General features: G+C 49.6%; 1 protein-coding gene across 13 annotated transcripts in view; it reads left to right on the top strand.

Moving 5' to 3' along the window:
- Positions 1 to 18,115, top strand: part of CAMTA1 (calmodulin binding transcription activator 1) — a 288,512-nt gene that overhangs the window by 245,690 nt on the left and 24,707 nt on the right. For 11 of the 13 annotated variants that reach the window (XM_062614460.1, XM_062614466.1, XM_062614457.1 and 8 more), the window contains 3 exons: positions 2,433 to 2,559; positions 3,336 to 3,470; positions 17,892 to 18,031. In XM_062614460.1, coding sequence (XP_062470444.1) covers positions 2,433 to 2,559; positions 3,336 to 3,470; positions 17,892 to 18,031 — 402 coding nt within the window. Of the gene's footprint in view, positions 1 to 1,899; positions 2,024 to 2,432; positions 2,560 to 3,335; positions 3,471 to 9,183; positions 10,036 to 17,891; positions 18,032 to 18,115 lie in introns of those variants that run through there. The other 2 variants (XM_062614468.1, XM_062614469.1) reach the window with 2 other exon arrangements.

Genomic DNA, 18,115 nt, shown 5'->3' with positions numbered 1-18,115 from the left:
TTTGTTAATAAGGGCTCCCAAGACCTGGTTTGTTAAAGCTTTGACAAGGCTTGTAAAATACTTCTCTTAGGAGTCAGAGCATCCGAGGCCATTTCCATGTCTGAGTGTACTTTTAATTAAGTACTTCATTACCCTGACAGGCCCTTTCTTCACTTAGGAAGCATCCAAACACAAATGTTTTCTTTCATTGTAAAGCCAAGCGTGTCCCAGGTGATGGCTTCATGGTGCTACCTAGCCACATTAGAGCAGCAGAGTTTGCAGACTGGAGCCAATCCTTAAACCTGGCTCTGATGCTCTTAGAATAATTCCTGACCTGCACTGCCTTGATGAGTTCAGCATTTACCTTCATCCCAAATTCACTTGCATGCACCACAGTTAAAACGGAAGCAGCACAGACTTGAGCCAGAAATGGACAGGCAGGTTGCTTTGAATGAGAGAAGTGGTCCTTTGTGGTTTTGTAAGCCCAGCCTTGAAGCACTGTTGTATCTCTTACCTTCAGAGGTGTCTAATAACTGCTCAGGAAAAGATCTAGCACACCCCAATTATCAGTCCTGTGGTGCCACCCCCAGTGAGCATGCATCTGACACCTGCATTGCAAGTTTGCCAGTAGGCGAGGCAGCAGAATATGCAGTAATAAGCAGAGGAGGTGGCTTCACCTTCAGCTGAATGATGCCGTGACAGCTCCGGGAGCACGGTGTGAGGTGATGAGGTGGTATTCAGCAGCTCTAAGAGTTCACGTACTCTGCAGTCTCAAACTTGGTGTGGAAACGTGGGTGTTCGCTCTGTAGATGGGAAGAAAGGCTGTCAGCATGCAGGAATGGCTGATGGGCACTAGCAAAAAGCCTCCTGCAGGAGTTTCTGCCCTCCGTTTAGTTGATCTCTCCAACAAGTCCTTTGTGCACAGGCGCAAGCACGGTGGGCAGCTGAAGGCATCCAGAGTTACACAAGCTGAAGCGGCAGCGCTGTGCAGTCACTACCAGGGTTACCATACCGACTGTTTAACGTGCAGCAGTAATGTGGTGGTGGCTTCTTTAGCAACAGAACCCAGCTAGGCTTCACTTGGAAGCAGTGTGCTGGGGGCATTGGGCTGTGCTGGGCTCTGGCACTGCTTCTGCCGTACCTGTTTGCTGACTCTTGCTTGCGTGTAAGGTCCCAAAACTCAACGGGGAAAACCCAACAGCCCCCGTGGTGCAAACCTGCCTTTTTTGCTGCTACCATGGAAACGCGGTTGTTTCCCATCGCTGCTGCTGGGCTGCTGTCCTCCCGCGGAGCTGGCTCCGTGTCACGCACACCGCAAGGACTGATCCGTCTGCACCGCCGCCCCACCGCGTCTTCAGAGCCAGCGCAGCCCCGGGGTCGCTTCTTCGGCTGTGGCGGGGGGGTCGCTCCCGGAGCTTCGGTTTGGTTTGGAGCAGTGCCCGGCTGTCGTGCTCGGCCAGGGGCAGACGAGAGGCCACAAGGAGCTCCCCAGCCGGGTTCCTGCACCCGCCCGGGCTCGGGGTGACTTCGGTTTCTCCCCGCGCCGCAACCTCCGGAGCCGTCCCCCGGCTCCCGCCGCGGTGGATCCGTCCCCCGCGCTCCCGCCGGCGGCCGCCCGAGGGCAGCACGGCCGCGGGGAAGGCCACGGCAGGACCGGGGCCGCCCCGCTGGCGGCCTCTGGCCCGGCCTCACCTCAGCGCGGCCGCTGGCAGCGCGCCGGGCCCCGCAGGCGTCCGGGAGCGGAGAGGCGGCCGCTGGAGGCCATGAGCCTGACACAGCCCTGTCAGGGCAAGGACCGGGAGAGGCCTGGGCGGGCTCCAGGCAAAGGAGCCTCCTGCAAGCACAGCCTGGCCCTGGGCCGTGCTGCCCGGCCTGAGCACAGGCTGTGTGGCGGCTGGTTTAGCCGAGCTCTTCCTGCATCACGGCCTGTTGGATCCGTGGTCCGGTGATGGCAGGCGCGAGGCTGTGGTTGACAAGCGGCACTTTTCAGTGTCCGGGAGGCGAGCGCGGAGCCTGCGCCAGCAGCAGCCGTGGTGGGCATGAGGTGGGGATGGGGCACGCAGGAGCTGCCTGGTGGGAGGCAGGCCTGGCTTGCAGCCTTGGTGAGGTTTGCCATCGCTGGTGGCGTTCCCTGAGGGGTCCCGGTGCTGGCAAGTGACAAAAGAAAAGCAGTGAGGGTCACACTGGCAAGGCGCGCACACACTGACTTGAGTGTCTGGGCAGGAGTGGGGAACAGAGCAAGTGAAGGGAAGCAGAGGTGCTCCACTGTGCAATACTGTTTGCATTTCTCGTGGTGGGAGACTGGGGCATCAGTGGTGACCAGTGCCAAGGATCTGTGTTAGCTTGGCACTTCTGTTAGCCCTCGTGATGCTGTTTGTCATCCAGGCATTTGCAGACTCCTTTTGGGATGACTTCTTCTGTAATGCTTTTCTTTTCCCCTCTTTTCCTCACAGGGAGGAGTAAAAGTCCTCATTACTGGTCCATGGCAGGAAGCCAGCAATAATTACAGCTGTCTGTTTGATCAGATCTCAGTGCCTGCATCTTTAATTCAGCCAGGGGTACTGCGCTGCTACTGCCCAGGTAAGGAACGCCTCTCTCCTAAAACTGCTGGTTTCAGAGCAAGTTCATAGCCTAATGGTGTCATGTGTATGTGTTGAGTAAACTGCTGGACCCATTGTGAAAGGACAGTGCATAAACATCAAGAAGTTTTTCCTTTTTCTTTGACCTGTTTAATGTGAGAACAGCAATTTAGGACCAGAACACATCACAAGAAATCTTGTTTAGGAGTTCTGAATGAGCTTTAAAAATAATGACTTAAAATAATTTCAAATAATTCTAAGCATTTCTTTAGTTTTGAAGTAGCAGATTAAAGAGCAGCTTTTAGTCAGGGGCATGCTCACTGCTCTGCTGTCTTTGTCTATATCCTGCACTTTGTCCTTGATGCTTACAGGATGAGAACATCTCCAGCCTCTCTGCAGAGACTTTCAGTAATGCTGGCCCTTAGCATATGACTTCAAGCATATGCAGAATAACTTAGCTTCATTGTTAGGCCCCAGCTTCCCACTGGAAATGCAGTGAGGCTGGTTAATCTCCGGGAGCGTGCGATTCCGCCTCCTGGCAAAACAACCCATTAGCTGACTCTTAAGCTTACAACCTTCATGTTTGAAAATACAGATTGTCATTTTGGACTCCTTCAGTTGTCTAGTCACACAAATATTGTCAAACGCCCCCTCTCCTCTCATTGCATCTGTTCCCAGCCTGACGCTTGGCACATTTGGAGATCCATAGGATAATTCCTAGCCATGCATTTCTCTGCGAGGAGGGCTCTTGTCTTACCACATGCGCTTTCCTTTTAGCTCATGACACTGGGCTTGTGACTTTGCAAGTTGCCTTCAACAATCAGATCATCTCCAATTCTGTGGTGTTTGAATATAAAGCCAGAGCTCTGCCAACCCTGCCTTCCTCCCAGCATGACTGGCTGTCCTTGGATGGTAAGAAGCATGCAGTATTCTTTAACAAAGCTCACTGAATGGTAGGAATGTGAATGAAAGGAGCAGCTCCTGGTGTGGCCGAGGGATGTTTGTGCTGTGGGGAGGGGCTATTGCATGTAATCAAAGATCTCTTGCAGAAATTTCTTATTGGTTCTTTTGATGTGAACAAAAAGTGGCAGCATTTGATGGGAAGGAGACAAAGGGGTGCTTTCCTTGTCTGAACAGAAAGATGATTGTTTCCCCAAAACAGGGGTTACCCAGTCAAAGCCAAGCAGTTGGCAGAAGAATCCATGTTCTCAGGTACCTAAATGTTGGACCGAGGGATGGAAACATAGGCTCTGGATTTATATGGCAGCTTTGTGCATGCGAGTTTCAGGTTCAGGTTTACCTGGTCACCATGTGCTCCCAAAACCCTTTTATAAAGGAGCAGGCTGAGAAGGATGTCGGAGAACTTAGGAGCCTGAAACATTCATTTACCTTCCTGAGTGTGACTGCTAGAGAGGTGCAGCTTCCAACTCAGACCAAGGAGATGCAGGGAAAGAGCTGGCTTGTGTGACAAGCTGGGAAAGGACACTGCTTTCATCTTTCTTCATCAGAGAGAGTCAGCGGCAGGGCACTGCATTTTGTGCAGTCTTGACAAGGTCCCAGCACTCCTGCTTGGTGTGAGCATTTTGTTTTCTCTGCTAAATGCAGGAGACAAATATGGGAAGGTCAGGTCCTTAGTCTTCACAGATTTCATAGCTGAGAAATGAATACTGATGTTACAGAGTGTTGCAGAAAAGGAGTCACAGGAGTAGTTGTTTGCACAGGGCCATACTGAAGGCAAAACAAATGATGAGCTCATACACTGATGCAGTTTGTTCCCCAGTCAATTAACCTCATCCTATTTTGCCTGTCAGCTGCAAACATGGTAACTGTAATACAACAACACATGCTTTGGGAAATCTACCGTGGATATTACTTCTGATACCAGCTTAATGTCTTCAAAATATTGCTATCATTACCAAGATTTTAAGCATATGTTACTGTGTTGTTGTTGTTATTTTATACCTTTGATTGACATGGCAAATACTTCAAACTGTTTTACTGGAGAAATGTTGAACAGTTTCTAAGTCAGGCCACCTACATGTCAGCGTAGGCAGGGGGTGTTTGAAGGGGTTTGGGTGGGCTCCCTCGTTCTGTCTGGCAAGCCCTGACAGGAAGAGCTTTCTTCATTAAACCATGCACTGGAAGCTTTCTCCATACCATAGCTGTTGTGAGCCTAGGGACTGAGGACACAACGCTGCCATTGAGCATGCACAGTTCATCTGTAAAACGTGAGCGCCATGGGCAGCTGAGGAGGAGCCATTCCTGGCTGGGTTCTGGCAGATTCTGATGTGTATGCGTGCACAGCCTGAGCTGGGAGACAACTGGGGGGGGGGGAGAATAATAAGAAAATAGGGTTTCCCTCATAGTAGCACCAGACGTTACTCCAGTGGCACAGAACCTGTATCTTCAGTTGTTCAAGGTTATCCACTAATATTAGCAGCAGACTGATGCATCCTTCCCTGGCTCCCCCCCTCCCTGTAACGTAACAGAATGCAAACGTGTTGTTTGTCTCTGCTTTCTGATCTGTAGCTGCTGCGTTTCTCATGTCACATACAAGAGAGACAAATTGAGGTGTTTGGGGGGGCACAGCTTCTGATGTTCATAGACAGGAGCAGAACAGAGACAGATCCCTGTGGTTATTGCAGAGTAAAGAGAGGTTCGTGACTTGGCTATAGAGGCATACTTGCAAACAGAAATAGAAATAGCTCTTAAAAAGGAAGTGCTTATAATCATGTTCAGCATCAAAATTGAGTTTGCTTGACTTCTGAGTATCCTAAGAGTCTGCAGGTGCTTTTCATCTGCTGCTGAGGCTGCACACTGCATGTGAACTACAGCTGATACTGATGTGATGGAGATTGATATTCAGCTGTTAGCAGTCCCTGCAGCGAGCATGCAAAGCAGATAGGTTTTAAAACCCTTGTTTAACAGCTCCCTCAGTGCTGGTGAATTCGGAGGAGCTGCAGAAGGTGGCTGTGAGTGCTGTCTGTGGTGTTCCTGCAGTTTGTCTGGGTTAGCAGGCGAGCTCTCACAATTAGAGATTGTTATGATGTGGTGATGGTGGAAGGGAGGGGGACTGCAGCAGAGAACAAACTAGGGCACTGCTAACATGGAGGGCTAAAAAAAAAAGTAAAAGGACCGCTGCATTGCAGAGGGCCTTCGGGGAGAAAGCCTGAGTAGTTATACTAACCATGCCTTGTCAGAAGCCTCTGCCTTGATGCACTGTGTTCCAAAGGGAGCACATTACACTGTTATTTAAAGGACCAGCAACATCTTTCTGTTTATTCTTAGAGAACAAATGTTAGCTTAGCTAGCTAAGGTGTAAGCTAATGTGAGTTGATTCTATCAATAGAATATATTTGCAAACCGCTGTCTTCTCTATTTACTTCAATTGCCCTGATTCAGATCCTTGCCCTACTGCCTGTTACATGGTCTTGAGGGAATGTTTTCAAGGAATATTTGTAGTACCAAAATATTGACTGGAATTTTCAAATTGCCTGTAATTCACTCAGTGGAACACCTTGAGTTCCTTTGCAGTCCATTGTTAAAACACAGTGAATGATTCCAGCTAGTACGGCCACTGCAAGGGAAGCAGGTTTAACAGTCAGCTCTACCCCAGGAACAGCAAACTAAAAGAATTGGCAATTTCCATCTCCCTTAAATTTAGACAAATATTTGTCATCCACAATCTCTTTAAAATAAAGGTAGAGACATCCCGTATGTGAACTGTATATTTCTGGTTATATTAAGACAAATTAATCTGCTGCTTTTGTTCAGTTCTGCAGATAACTGAAAACCTTCAGTCTCTGTTTCTTTCCTTTGGAGGCAAATCTTTAGCTGCCTGTCCATGTCCAGCTCACAGCACATAGTAGCTTTGATTTCTCTGCAAGCTCCTCTTGGGAATTTACTGTCCACTTACAAGACCTGTGTAGTTGTTATGTGCCTTTGCAGCAGCAGGCTGTGCTACACAGGCTGTCCCACAAAGCCAGACAGTTGTAGCTCAGTCATGAAAGGATATGGCATAAACAAAGCCAATAAATAAAATAGATGTGTACATACAATTGCCACTGTCAGGGATGGATGGCTCCCAGTTAATGCTAAGGTAGTAGGCACATATCACAGCCCTCTAGAAGTTTCCAGATTTTAACAAAGCTGGATTAGCAAAGAAGCATCAGAAACCAGGTGTGCAAAACCATAGCTCCACAGTGACCATAGGAAGAAGTGAGCACAAACTTTCTTGCATGCTGAGCAGCTCCCAGTGCAGGCTCAGAGCTCATAGGAATGCCATGAAATCCAGGCATGTACCTGTGCAGTGTTGCAGCGGGATCTGTTTCCACCTTGGTACAATGGGAACTGTGTTTCCCAGAATCATAGACTCAACCAGGTTGGAAAAGACCTTTAAGATCATCAAGTCCAACATTTACCCCAGGACTGCCAAGTCTACCACTAACCCATGTCACTTGGTTTTACTACACTTTAAAGTGCTGAGCTTGGGTCAATGATAAAATCCCACCTTTCTGAGCACAGACAAAGTATTGGCCATTGGGACCAGAGAGCAGTACTGCAAGCAGCTGTCAAGTGTTGGGGAGACCATATCCCTCCATGCCTCCTGTATCAGGCCAAGTGAAGGAATGTACAGAGAAGGAGTTTTAAGGGGCAGCACTTTGGGTGGTCATCCTCTGGAGGACTTCTTTCTTATTCAGTGTCTATACTGTGCTCTAAAGAATAGTACACCCTTTTCTGAACTGTACATAGCCACACTTGGTTTACTCTGTTTTCCCTTATTTTACCGCACAGATGAGATAGATCTTTTGCAAGTGGACAGTGGACACCAGTTGCTGATGTTCTTGCAGTTTTGTTCTAGTTAGTTAGAATACTAATGTTCTTTCCTTTCAAAGAAAGCCTTTCTTCTCCCAAAGGGAGCACTCCCATGTGATCCTGATCTCCTGTGATAAACTTGGCAGCCTCTTTTTTCTCTATGAAGCTGAAAGTTTTCAGAAGCTAGCGTGTGTTTCCATAGCCGTTTGACATGTCTGCACAGAGGTTCTCTTAGAACAAAAATCAGACGAGTGCCCTTCTGACCTGAAGGACCAGAGATCTTCTAGTGACAGATGTGTAACAAATTAGAAAGGCCTTTTAGTACAGATTTCCAGTGGGAAGCACATATGTTTGCCCTCTACTGAAGCCTTTGCTGCTTTTAAACAGCATCTGTAGAGATGACATTTCCTTGGCATGGGACATAACCACAAATCCCAGGGAGACTGGTGCAAGTGCTCCTTGGCATTACTGTTACACAAATGCAGGAAAGAGGTTCAGGAGGAGCAAGTGCTGCCACAGGGAGTCCAAACAAGAACTTAAAATACATGGGCAGACAACGTGTAAACTGGTGAGTCAGGCGTATATGGGATGGACAAGGGTGTGACTGGTACTGAATGTAAGTGCTGCTGACGCAAGAGAGCATGACAGGCAGCCTTTCAGCTACTTTTGGCTTCTCAGTTCAAGATCTGGCTGTCTTTCCCAGCTGGGGTGTTGGGTGGCTCGCTTGCGTTAGCATGCCGTGGCCGTACCTGTGGCACCCAAGCTCTTGTTCTGGCGTGCTGGAGGTGGATGGGGCACATGGGTTCAGGCTGTCTGAGACAGTACAGTGTGTGCTGCTGGAGGCATTCCACGTTCCACAGGTATGTGATTCCTGCAGTGCCAGATGGTGGATGTTCATTACCAAAATCCACAGCGGAGGTGGGACTGGGTGCCCTTTTTGGCATGAGGTGATGATACACAGACAACACAGTGCTGTAAGAGAGATGTGTTCAGTATCGGTGAGGTCCTTAGAGATGTTTCCATAAGAGGAAGGAAGGAGTTTGTGAGCAGTAGTGACAAGTATCACTCCTCTTCCCCTCTGGGTAGAGGTGACTGGATGCTTAACTTTACATCTTGGATTTTACCATAAAAATTATATATTTGGGTTTCCTCAGGAGGAGAGATGAAAGTTCTGTGCTGTGTTACGGGGCTCACTAGGATGAGTGAGCCTTGGTAGAGGACATGCTTGCTCCTTACTAAGAACTACACTATGAACTTTAAGTGTTTCATTCATCCTCTTTCTTCTTTACTGACTCCTGACTTTGTGGAGGCTTTGGCTGTTCTGTTTATATCCCTGTGGAGATTTGTTTGGGTTTTTGCTTTCACAACGGATCCTTAAGGACAGGATGCTCTGCTGCCTGTCTTCTGTTGCTTTGAGGGCATATCCAGACCGTCCTTTCTGTTTTGGCTCTGTTGTGCCTCAAGTGAGGAGCGTTTCATTTTATGCTTTGGCTGTTGTCTTCCGAGCCAGCCTGACTTCCAGGTCCCACCCCCGCTGCCTCGGGAGAGCCTGTGCGTGCTCGGAGCTGCATAGGGACCGCGCTCCGTGCGGGGGCCTGCAGTTCCTCCTGGGTCGGAGTGGCTGCACAGGCGGCCCCTGGAGCTGCGTGTCGGGGCTCAGCGCTCGGGAGCGTCCTTGTTTGCGGTGCAGCGGGATGGGAACCGCGGCGGCACGTGCTCCGGAGCCGCCCTGGAGGCGGGAGGGCGCGGGAGGCCAGGCCCGGTGCCCGCCCGGTGCCCGCCCGGTGCCCGCCCGGTGCCCGCACTCCCACCGCCCGCGGCCGTACCGGGCCGCTGCTGAGCGCCGGGGCGGGGAGGCCGGGCCGTGGGACGGGGCTGCGATCCCGCTATGGCGGCGCCGGGCGGCCCCGGCGTGGGCTGAGGGCGGTGGCGGGACACAGCACCCCCGAGGCAAGCCTGAGGCGAAGCGCCCAGCGGCGGGGTCTCGGGGCTGCACTCACACCCCCGCTCCAGGCGCCCCGAGCCCGGTGAAGTGCCGCAGCTCGGGCCGGTACCGCTGCCTACGGGTGCGAGAGGGCGTCGGGCGCGGCGATGCGCCCTGGGGCGCGCCCGGGGTAACCGACTCCCAGCCCCTCGCCTGCGCCGCCGCACGGGACACCGGTGCCTTTGTTGGCCGCCCGCTGCCGCGGGGCTCGCCCGCAGGCTCCAGCGCGGGTCCGTCCGTCCGTGATCGCCCGGGACTCTGGGGCAGCGGCCGCCCGTGGCTGGAGAGGGGTGGCCCATCTCCGCGCAGAGGCTCCCGCGTCCCCCCGTGCTGGACCGTGCCGGAGCCCTTCGGTCCTGCGAGGCCGCCCCGCGGCTCCAGCCCCCGGGCACTTGCGTGCCGCGCCATGCTCGCAGCCGCTGAACCTCACTCGGCGTCGTCTTCCGCTGCGAACGGCCGGACTCTCCCTCTTCCGAAACATGCCGGCGAGCGCTAGCCGGAGCGGGCAGCGCTGAGCCTCCCGCCCGCGCCGCGGTAGGGCGGAGGAGCTCCAGCCGGCTGCGAGGATGCCACAGACGACAGCCAGGTCCGTGCGGGAGCCCGCTCTGTCCGCCCCTGCCGCAGGGTCTGCACCAGATGCTGGCTGGAGCCTCCACTGATGCCTTTGTAGACTCCCAGGTCAGTCCTGTGGTGCCAGATGTGGTTGGTTTATGTCCCGGGAAGCAGGTAGAGGTACTGCAGAGGGGTCCGAGACGCCCATCCTATGCAGGTGGCTGTGCAGATGTGCCAAAGTACTGCTTTCAGTAAGTATTACAGGGCGATGTGTTGTGCAGTATTTGGATTTAAATCTGCATGCTTCTGTGTTGTCCAGCACCCTGCTGTACTTAGAACGTAAACGCGCGCCTTTTCCAGCTCACTGTTCCTCCCACTTCTCCCTGTGCCTCCAGCTGTGGGATGTGGTTGCATTTCCATCTACTTGCCCTCCCTTGTTGGTCCCCAGCCCTTCCAGAGGGTTGTTAGGATGCAAGTTCAGAGTTATGACAGCACTTTTATTGTAGTATCACGCGTGCATTCTCAACTCTCTAGCTTCCAGTCTCGTATTCTGTGTTGCTACAGTGTAGGATGAGGTCAGCAGCCCAAACCTTCCCTGGGGAGCATAGGGATGCTTGAAGCACACACCTTCTGTATACCTTGCAAAGCTTGTTTTGCAGGGTGCTTCATCAAAAAGAGTGGGACATGAAGGGGATGTCAGGAAACGATGTAGGCCACTCCCAGTTTAGAGATGGGGAAAACATGAGTGATGTCTGTCTGAAAGCTTCCGGTAACAGAGACCTTGATCTCTTTTGCTGACCTGTTCTAGTGCTTCACAGCTTTGTCATTTGCAGCAGTTCTTGTTCATCTAATTTTGCAGCAAATAGAAGCTATTTTAGAGCATTCTGCTCCTAAGTCAGTGATTCCTGAATATTTTGATGCTGGAGTTCACAGTTTTTGTGAGAGGGAGTCTCTGTGAGCAGTGGGCAGGTGAGCAGCAGCACGGCACGTCCTCCTAGGTTGTTGCTCTTCACGTACATCCACAAGCACATCTTTCGTAGTTGGTACCTGTGGAAAAGTACAGCCAATTTCTGACCTGGGGTGCAGAGGGTGACCTTAGGCAACTGTTTTTATACAAATTGCTAGATAACACAAGAAGTGTTGTCTTGTCTTCCCTGCTTAAAATGCATCAAGGCTTGCCTGAAATCTCCCCTGGTTTGCTGAAGTAGCTGTTTCTGGATAGTGTGGAGATCTTGCTGTCCCTAAGCTGTGGGGAAGAGAAGGCTCAAATGAAAAGGCAGCAGGTGCTTTTCAGTGTTGGTACAGAGACTGTCACTTGGGAAGAAGTCAGCCTGAGCTACCCTCATTCTCCTCTTCTCTAGTAATGGCATGATGAAAGTAGGGAAGGATCATCTTTGGAGAGAACACTGACTGCTGGGAATGACAGGGAGGAACAGAGGAGTCCCAGATGGCATGTGAGTAATAGCTGAAGTCCTACAGCTTTGGAAGAACTATGGGAAAAGTGTGGCCAGTCAGGCAGCTTGCCCTGGTAGGTGGATTAATGGCTTAAAATCAGAGACAGTGGATGTGCAGGTCTGAACTAGTTCGTTATTCCTGCCCATGCCCAGTAGTGTTTGTTTCTTCTTTGACACACAGACTTCCTTCAGCTGTCACTTAGGTTCACAGAGTGAATACAGTGTTTTCCTCATCTTGTGCCTTAGTTGTTGTGGCATTTCTCAGTAACCAGGAGGCTTGGAAGTGACCTGCCTCACTGGCACAGGTATGTATTTGTCTTAGAATACTAAGGAAAAAGGCAGAGTGCTTCCATTTGCTGGTAGAGACTGACCTCTAATATCTCACTGCTAAACGGAGCTTTTTGTAAGATGCATTGAGGTTGCCACAGCAGTTTCATTTCAGCAATATGTATTCCTGCAATGATGACACCTCAGGAATAAGAACTAAACCACATCAAATTGATACTGCAGCCTGAAAGGTGTTCAGGGTTTTAATGTAGGAGAGAACTGAGCAGGATTTTTATAGGCAAGTGACAGATGATTTATAAAATAGGAGCAGCACAGTGGCACTCGGGAAGGGATGTGTCCTTAGACTGCTTCCATCCCCACCCACAGCTTGCACTGGATGAGAAAAGATGATGTGTCTGACTTGCTCTGCAGAACAGCAAAATGTCTTTGCACTGCAGGGTTTTTTTACGGTGCTCAGCTGTTGCACTTGTTAGATCCAGTCTGTGTGTGCTCATGGAGTGAATCTGTAACACAGGCACTGCTGTTAAACTGCACGTGCTGAGAAGCCAGTGCCCTCGGAGTGGCTTCCTATCTTCGGAGTATTTAAGCACAGTACTTAGGGACACATGTGGATGCAGTTCTCACACACTAGCATTAGTTCAGTGGTTAGAAGTCTGTGGGGAAATAATTATTTCCTGTACAGATAATGCCCCTATGGAATGTGCAGGAAAGCATGCACCTCATCCTTTAATCCATCCTAATACTGTTTGTTATTAGATTGTGCAGCATGGCCAAAACCAAACCCAACCAACCAACCAAAACCAACCCAGTCCTCCAGGTGAGAGTGTAAAACAGAGCAAGTGGTCTGGACACATCAGTCCGTGCCTGGACCATGGTGGTGTTCCAGGTACCACACATAGAAAGTGCAAGACCTGAGACTCCGTGTGCACTAGAGGAGCTTTACCACGTGTTGTAGTGAAGCATGAGCAAGGGGCAGTGATTTGGGCTGATTCCCATTTATTGGGAGCACTGCTTACATAGCTCCACAAGAGAAAGAACGCAGTGTCTTGGGAAGAGGTCTCTTCTCCTCGGGAAGAGGGTTAGAAGATGGGAAGGGCCGTGCAACAGAGGGGCAGGTGAAGCATTGAATGGAAAGCTACACTGCAGCAAACCCACGCCGGCTTTGGTCCCTGTTTCTCTACATCATTTAGGATGGGGACTCCACCCTGACTCTTACCAAAGTCTCCAGTGTCTTGTCTTCTAATGGCAGATGAACTGGCTGAATAAAGGAGTGTAGAGTGTCTTGTGGTGGTTCTTCAGGCACTTGTGTCTAATCACATGTGCATCCATTACCCATTCAGAGTCTTACTTAGGAAATACAGTATTTATTAGAGGCCACTAAAGGAGAAAATGGAGGTGTGACTTCCAGAGTCAGGGAGTTAATGTACCTCCTCTGCCTGCTGTGGTGGCTCATAGAGCTCTTGGTACAGGTCTGCTTTAGATTCATCAGTGAAGGGATCAGGGCTAAGAAAATGCCAGTGGTTTAAACCAGCCTATTAATGCGGAACTATATCCATGTTGTCCGCGTGTAACTCTGCAAGTGTTCTTGCTGTAGCTCTGTAAAATGCCAACTGAGTAACAAGGCATTAAAAGTCTTGTACAAGAATAGTTTTGCACCTCAAGAAATGTTCTATCCAGAACCTGCTGTTGTTACTGTCATCAGTAGTAGGCTCCCTCTGAGTACAAATTAAAAAGCAGCTCAGTCTGCACTCAAAGGATGGTTCATGTTTTAGGGAAATGAGTGTAAGATGCAAACTCGTTTCTTAATACAGGTCAGTCTGACCAAGCAGCTCTATCCAGTCCCTCCCTGTGGGACAGTCAGGCTGCCCTCAGGCTGCAGGGCAGCCCAGCATGACAGTGACACTGGGACAGCTGGTTTTCGCAGGAGGGCTGAACCCTGCAAATAAACACCAGCAGGAATAGTGCTGTGTTTCCTCTGCTTGGTTTTGAATCCGTGGCACAGCTTCTCAGCCCCCTGTGAAGGGCTGAGGACAACAGAAGTGAAAATGGCTTTGTGTGTGATGGAACAGATCCCTAAATTAACACGTGATCCAGGGGTACACTTGGGGATTGCAGATTCACAGGAGGTGCAGGGTGAGAGGGGTAAAGCATGAGTGAGTGGATGCCTGTAGCTCCACCAGATCCCAAAAACTTCAGAGCTCCCATCAGATCACAGCAGCTCCATGAGAACCAGGCTCGTCTGCCTTGGTGGGGCTCCTCTGTTCACAAAACAAGCCCTTAGGGCCTGAAGCCACCACCTCTTCCTGCTGTGCTGAGGAATAATGGTGAGAAGTAATTCTGATGTTACATTTCTGTTGTTAAATTTGAACAAGAGTTAATTTCCAGGAAATATTCAATGTTCAGAATGGGTTTTGTGAATTTATGAGGTATTTTGGAGATACAGGAGTGTGGTCATTTAAAAATGACCTTCGTTTTAGTTTCTTAGAGAATATTGTAATGTTTCTTCAGATTTATATGCAGTGGAAAACTCAAGAAATGGAAAAATCTGCAAGTCTGATTTTTTGGCTCATAAATCTGGAATTTCATCATCAAAGAGCAGAGTCCTTGTGGAAATGTTTGTATCCACATGCATCTTTGCTGCCTCTGAAAAGAGGTTGCTTCCAGTGCAAGACACGTGCTTGTGCTGGGCTGGGCATGTTTAGATTTCCTATATATAATGTGGCAGGAGAGAAGCTGCTTTTGATGACAATTTGTATGCTGCTGAGCTCTCATCGTCAGAGCACTGCGAGACATCCTTGTCATGAGATCCTCTGTTGAATATAAAAGACAAGAATGTGGAAACCGTGTTTCTGTCACTTCACTACCTGCTAAGCAGTGCGGCTCTGCACAGACCCCTGAAGTGAGCAAGACAGGAAAGAATGTGGCTAGCAAAATAATTAACAAGGGATAAAGGGTCTTGAACTTTCCAGAGTGATGCCCGTAATGTTCAACCCTGTGGCTCTTATAGCCCATCTCTTAAGTATAGTGAGGTAAATCGTGTATCCTCAGACAGCTTGTCTGTTTTCATTTACACTCCGTGTTCATCCTGTTTGTGGGAGGTTTTCTTCCTGCTCCACAAACAGATGTTCTGATCTTCCACTCACAGAGTGATGGATGTTCTCACTGCTGCTTGCACGTGCTGCCATTGAGCTGGTGTGCGTCCAGGCCTTGCCGTGTAGATTCCAACTCTTGCAGCACAACCAGTTGCTGTCTTCCCTTCCCTGTACTTGTGATCAGTCACTTTTGAAGGGGACTCCTTGATGTACTTGGTACCATGGAATTGATTATGGAAACAATAAACATAAATACCTTTGGACTTGCCATCAGCTGTGGCTTTGTTCTAGCTGCTTTAGGTGGCAAGTTTGATCCCATGGGAAATGGACAGCACAGAGATACTTTCCATCACTACCACCCCACATACCTTGTTTGCTGCCTGGAGTTTTCTAATCCTGCTGTTGGGTAGGTGGGCAGTCTCTGCTACGCATGGAGAGGGCTCTGGTGCTCCAGGATGTTTGTTTCCACTTCCCATTTTACTAACAGCAATATATTTCTGACCTGCTTGTAGACTGAGCCGGGATTTACAACCATCTATGAAAAACACCATTGTCTTGGTAAGATGCTAAAGGTACAGGTTTAAGACATTGTTGAGTTTATAAGGTCTGTCCTTCATACTCCTGTTAAGTCGAACAGAAACCCTTTACTACCTAAAATCAAGTAGTCCTGCCCTAAATACTTCATGGGAGCAGTGTCAGTTGCCTGAATAGGAATACATGGGAGCACTAGATGCTGTTTCCTAGGAAGAGTTCCCTGCTTTTCTTTCCTTGCTTCAGTGTTCCCACCTGGGGACAGTGGTGTTTGAGAGCACCTTTAGTAACTTCAGTCCTCTGACAAGAAGTTCCAGGAGGTGCTTGGTATCGGGAAAGAGCAAGGCTTCGCTTGTTAGAGATCACAGAGCTTAGAGACAAGAGCCTGGAAAACGGACACAAACATGGGGCTCTCCAGTTCTGTTCCACTGGTGTCAGCTTGAAAAGAAAAAAGGCTGGTGGGGAATAGTATTCTGCACAGTGTTATTCTGCATCTCACTGGGATAGTTTTCTCCTGCTGTTTCTGGCTGTACAGAATAATTACTCTCTTTTGACAGTTAAGTGGGTAGGAGCAACTCCCCAGTATCTTGTAGCCTTGAGCTTGTTGTTGTGTAACATCAGTTCAGACCACATTTCTTCTCTATAAAGGATGCTGCTTTTGCTCATGCAAGGTGTGATACCCAGGGTGTGTTTGTACTCAGCTCTAATAAAGTGCACATGCTGGACACCCAGGGAGAGTGGCATTAAACGTGCAGAGCAGCACCGTGAGCCTGCGTGGCCACTGCTCTTAGTGCCTGAGCTGCAGCAGCTCTGTTTGGCACCGGCCTGCAGGGTGCGGGTGGCTCAGCGGTACCAGGTCTCTGTCAGTCTCTGCAGCGTACGTGCTCTGCCTGGCAATGGGGAAGGAGGAGACAGCGACATGGACTGCACTGCAGCACACTGCAGCACTCCTGGAACAAAGACGTGCTGGGATAACACGGCTTGTGCTGCTGCTGAGGGCTAACAGGGACACAGCATTTGTGTTACGGGCATTTCCTCGTGGAACTCAGCCACTTTCCCAGAGGCTTTGCAATTAACAGGACAACTCAAGTATTAATAAGGGTCTAATAATCAGTAACAGTGGTTTGGAGTAGGTAGGAAAAGACCCTAGTGAGCTCCCCTCTGAAATGAGGTGAGAAGGAGAGTGCTGGCTGTGCTCCTTTGTCCCTGGCTCTTGAGCAATCAGACTGGGATGCTGCGTGACACCCCAGTGGAGCTGGCCAGAAGGGTCTCTTATCAGACCACAGCATCCTCTTGGAGAGAAGGATATCTTCAGCCAGTGGACCTGAGCTGTCTCTTATCACTGGTCTGCAATATGGGTTGTCAGTGCAGTACAGCAGAGAGATTGTCTCTCTAATACCCTCTAGTGAGAGTTGTGCTTTGCAGAGTGTAGTGTACAAGTACTCCTGTAACCTTCCAGGGAGGACTCTGCATGCAACCAGGTCACTCAGAGAAGACTTTCTGGTTTAAAACTTAATCAGAGCTTGTTCATTTTGATGTATTTGACTGTCAGTGGGCTTTATTCTGTGCTTATCAGTGCTCTGCACCACCACATCAACTCTATGGATGCATGAAACCATGCAGGGTGAGGGTTGTCTTTTCCCCACAGTTTATTATACATGCACAATAGCAAGGTTCATTAAATGTTCCCTAGCCACAAAATCAGGCTGCCCAGCTTTACATGAGCTGCATGAGACTTGTGGGTCACAATACAGAAGGAGCCCTCTGTTTGCAGCCACTCGAGCTGCACTGACTGGCCCTGAACACAAAAAGCTTGCTCTGCAGTATCAGGTGTAGCAATGTCCCATCTGAATCTCCCTGCTCCACAGTTCAAGCATTCATCGCTGTTTCATAGTGCTAGGTTACAATGCAAGGAGGAGAAAACAACTAATACAGCCTTGAGACTTCCACAGAGACCAGGGGGCTCAGGAGTTGTACTTCTTTTCAGAATGACGTTAGTGGGTTATCAGTGCCCATGCTCTGATTTCAGGGACTTCTGTTTCTGGTACTTGACTGAGGCTGTTTTCCAAGAAAGGGAGTCTGTCAGTGCCTTTCTAAAGGCTCCTTTTTCTAAGCACAGAGGGAAGCAGAGGAATCTTTTCCTCCGGGTACCATTCCTGCATGGTTTCAGGAGGCAAGGCAGGCTGAATTCACCACTCTCATCAAGTAGATTGTCTCTGAAACGGAGAGTGTTTTGCCAGGTATGACCCTACTGACCTGCTGTCTGCACGGTTTGTACTTGCTTAGTGTTTACTTATGTTCATAAAGAAGTTGAGTTATCCCAGTGCTTTATTGTGTCCCTGCAGCTAGAATCCTAAGGGAAAGGATCTGTCTTCTGCCTGCATTTTTCATTTCTGTCTGTTTTCTTTAAGGAATTTCTCTGGAATTGCAGTCAAAGGGCTGCTGCAGGAACCTGCAGCGCTAGGATGCTGCAGGGCAAGTGCCCTGTGCATTGCCAAGCAGAGCAAATCTCCTGTGTGACTTCCAGGATAGCTGTTAGTGGCTTCCTGCAGTAGGCTGCCAAAACCTGAGCTTTCTTTCCATGGGAATATCATCATTCTGGCTTTCTCCAACCTAGATAACCAGTTCAGGATGTCAATATTGGAGCGACTTGAGCAGATGGAGAGGAGAATGGCTGAAATGACAGGCTCCCAGCAGCACAAACAAGGAGTAGGAGGCGGGAGCAATGGAAGTGGGAACGGAGGAACGCAGGTACAGGTAAGAACCTTTCTGTGTCCAGACACAGCAGCTTTATGCTTGCTTTGGGGGTCGGTGGTGGTGAGAAGGACTGTAGTTTTTCCC

Source organism: Pezoporus occidentalis, unplaced genomic scaffold (genome assembly GCF_034315485.1).
Source record: "Pezoporus occidentalis ecotype Australia unplaced genomic scaffold, CSIRO_AGI_Poc_V1 ctg176, whole genome shotgun sequence".
NCBI lineage: Eukaryota > Metazoa > Chordata > Aves > Psittaciformes > Psittacidae > Pezoporus > Pezoporus occidentalis.
Note: the sequence above shows the minus strand (reverse complement) of the source record. Positions and strands in the feature narration are given on the sequence as shown.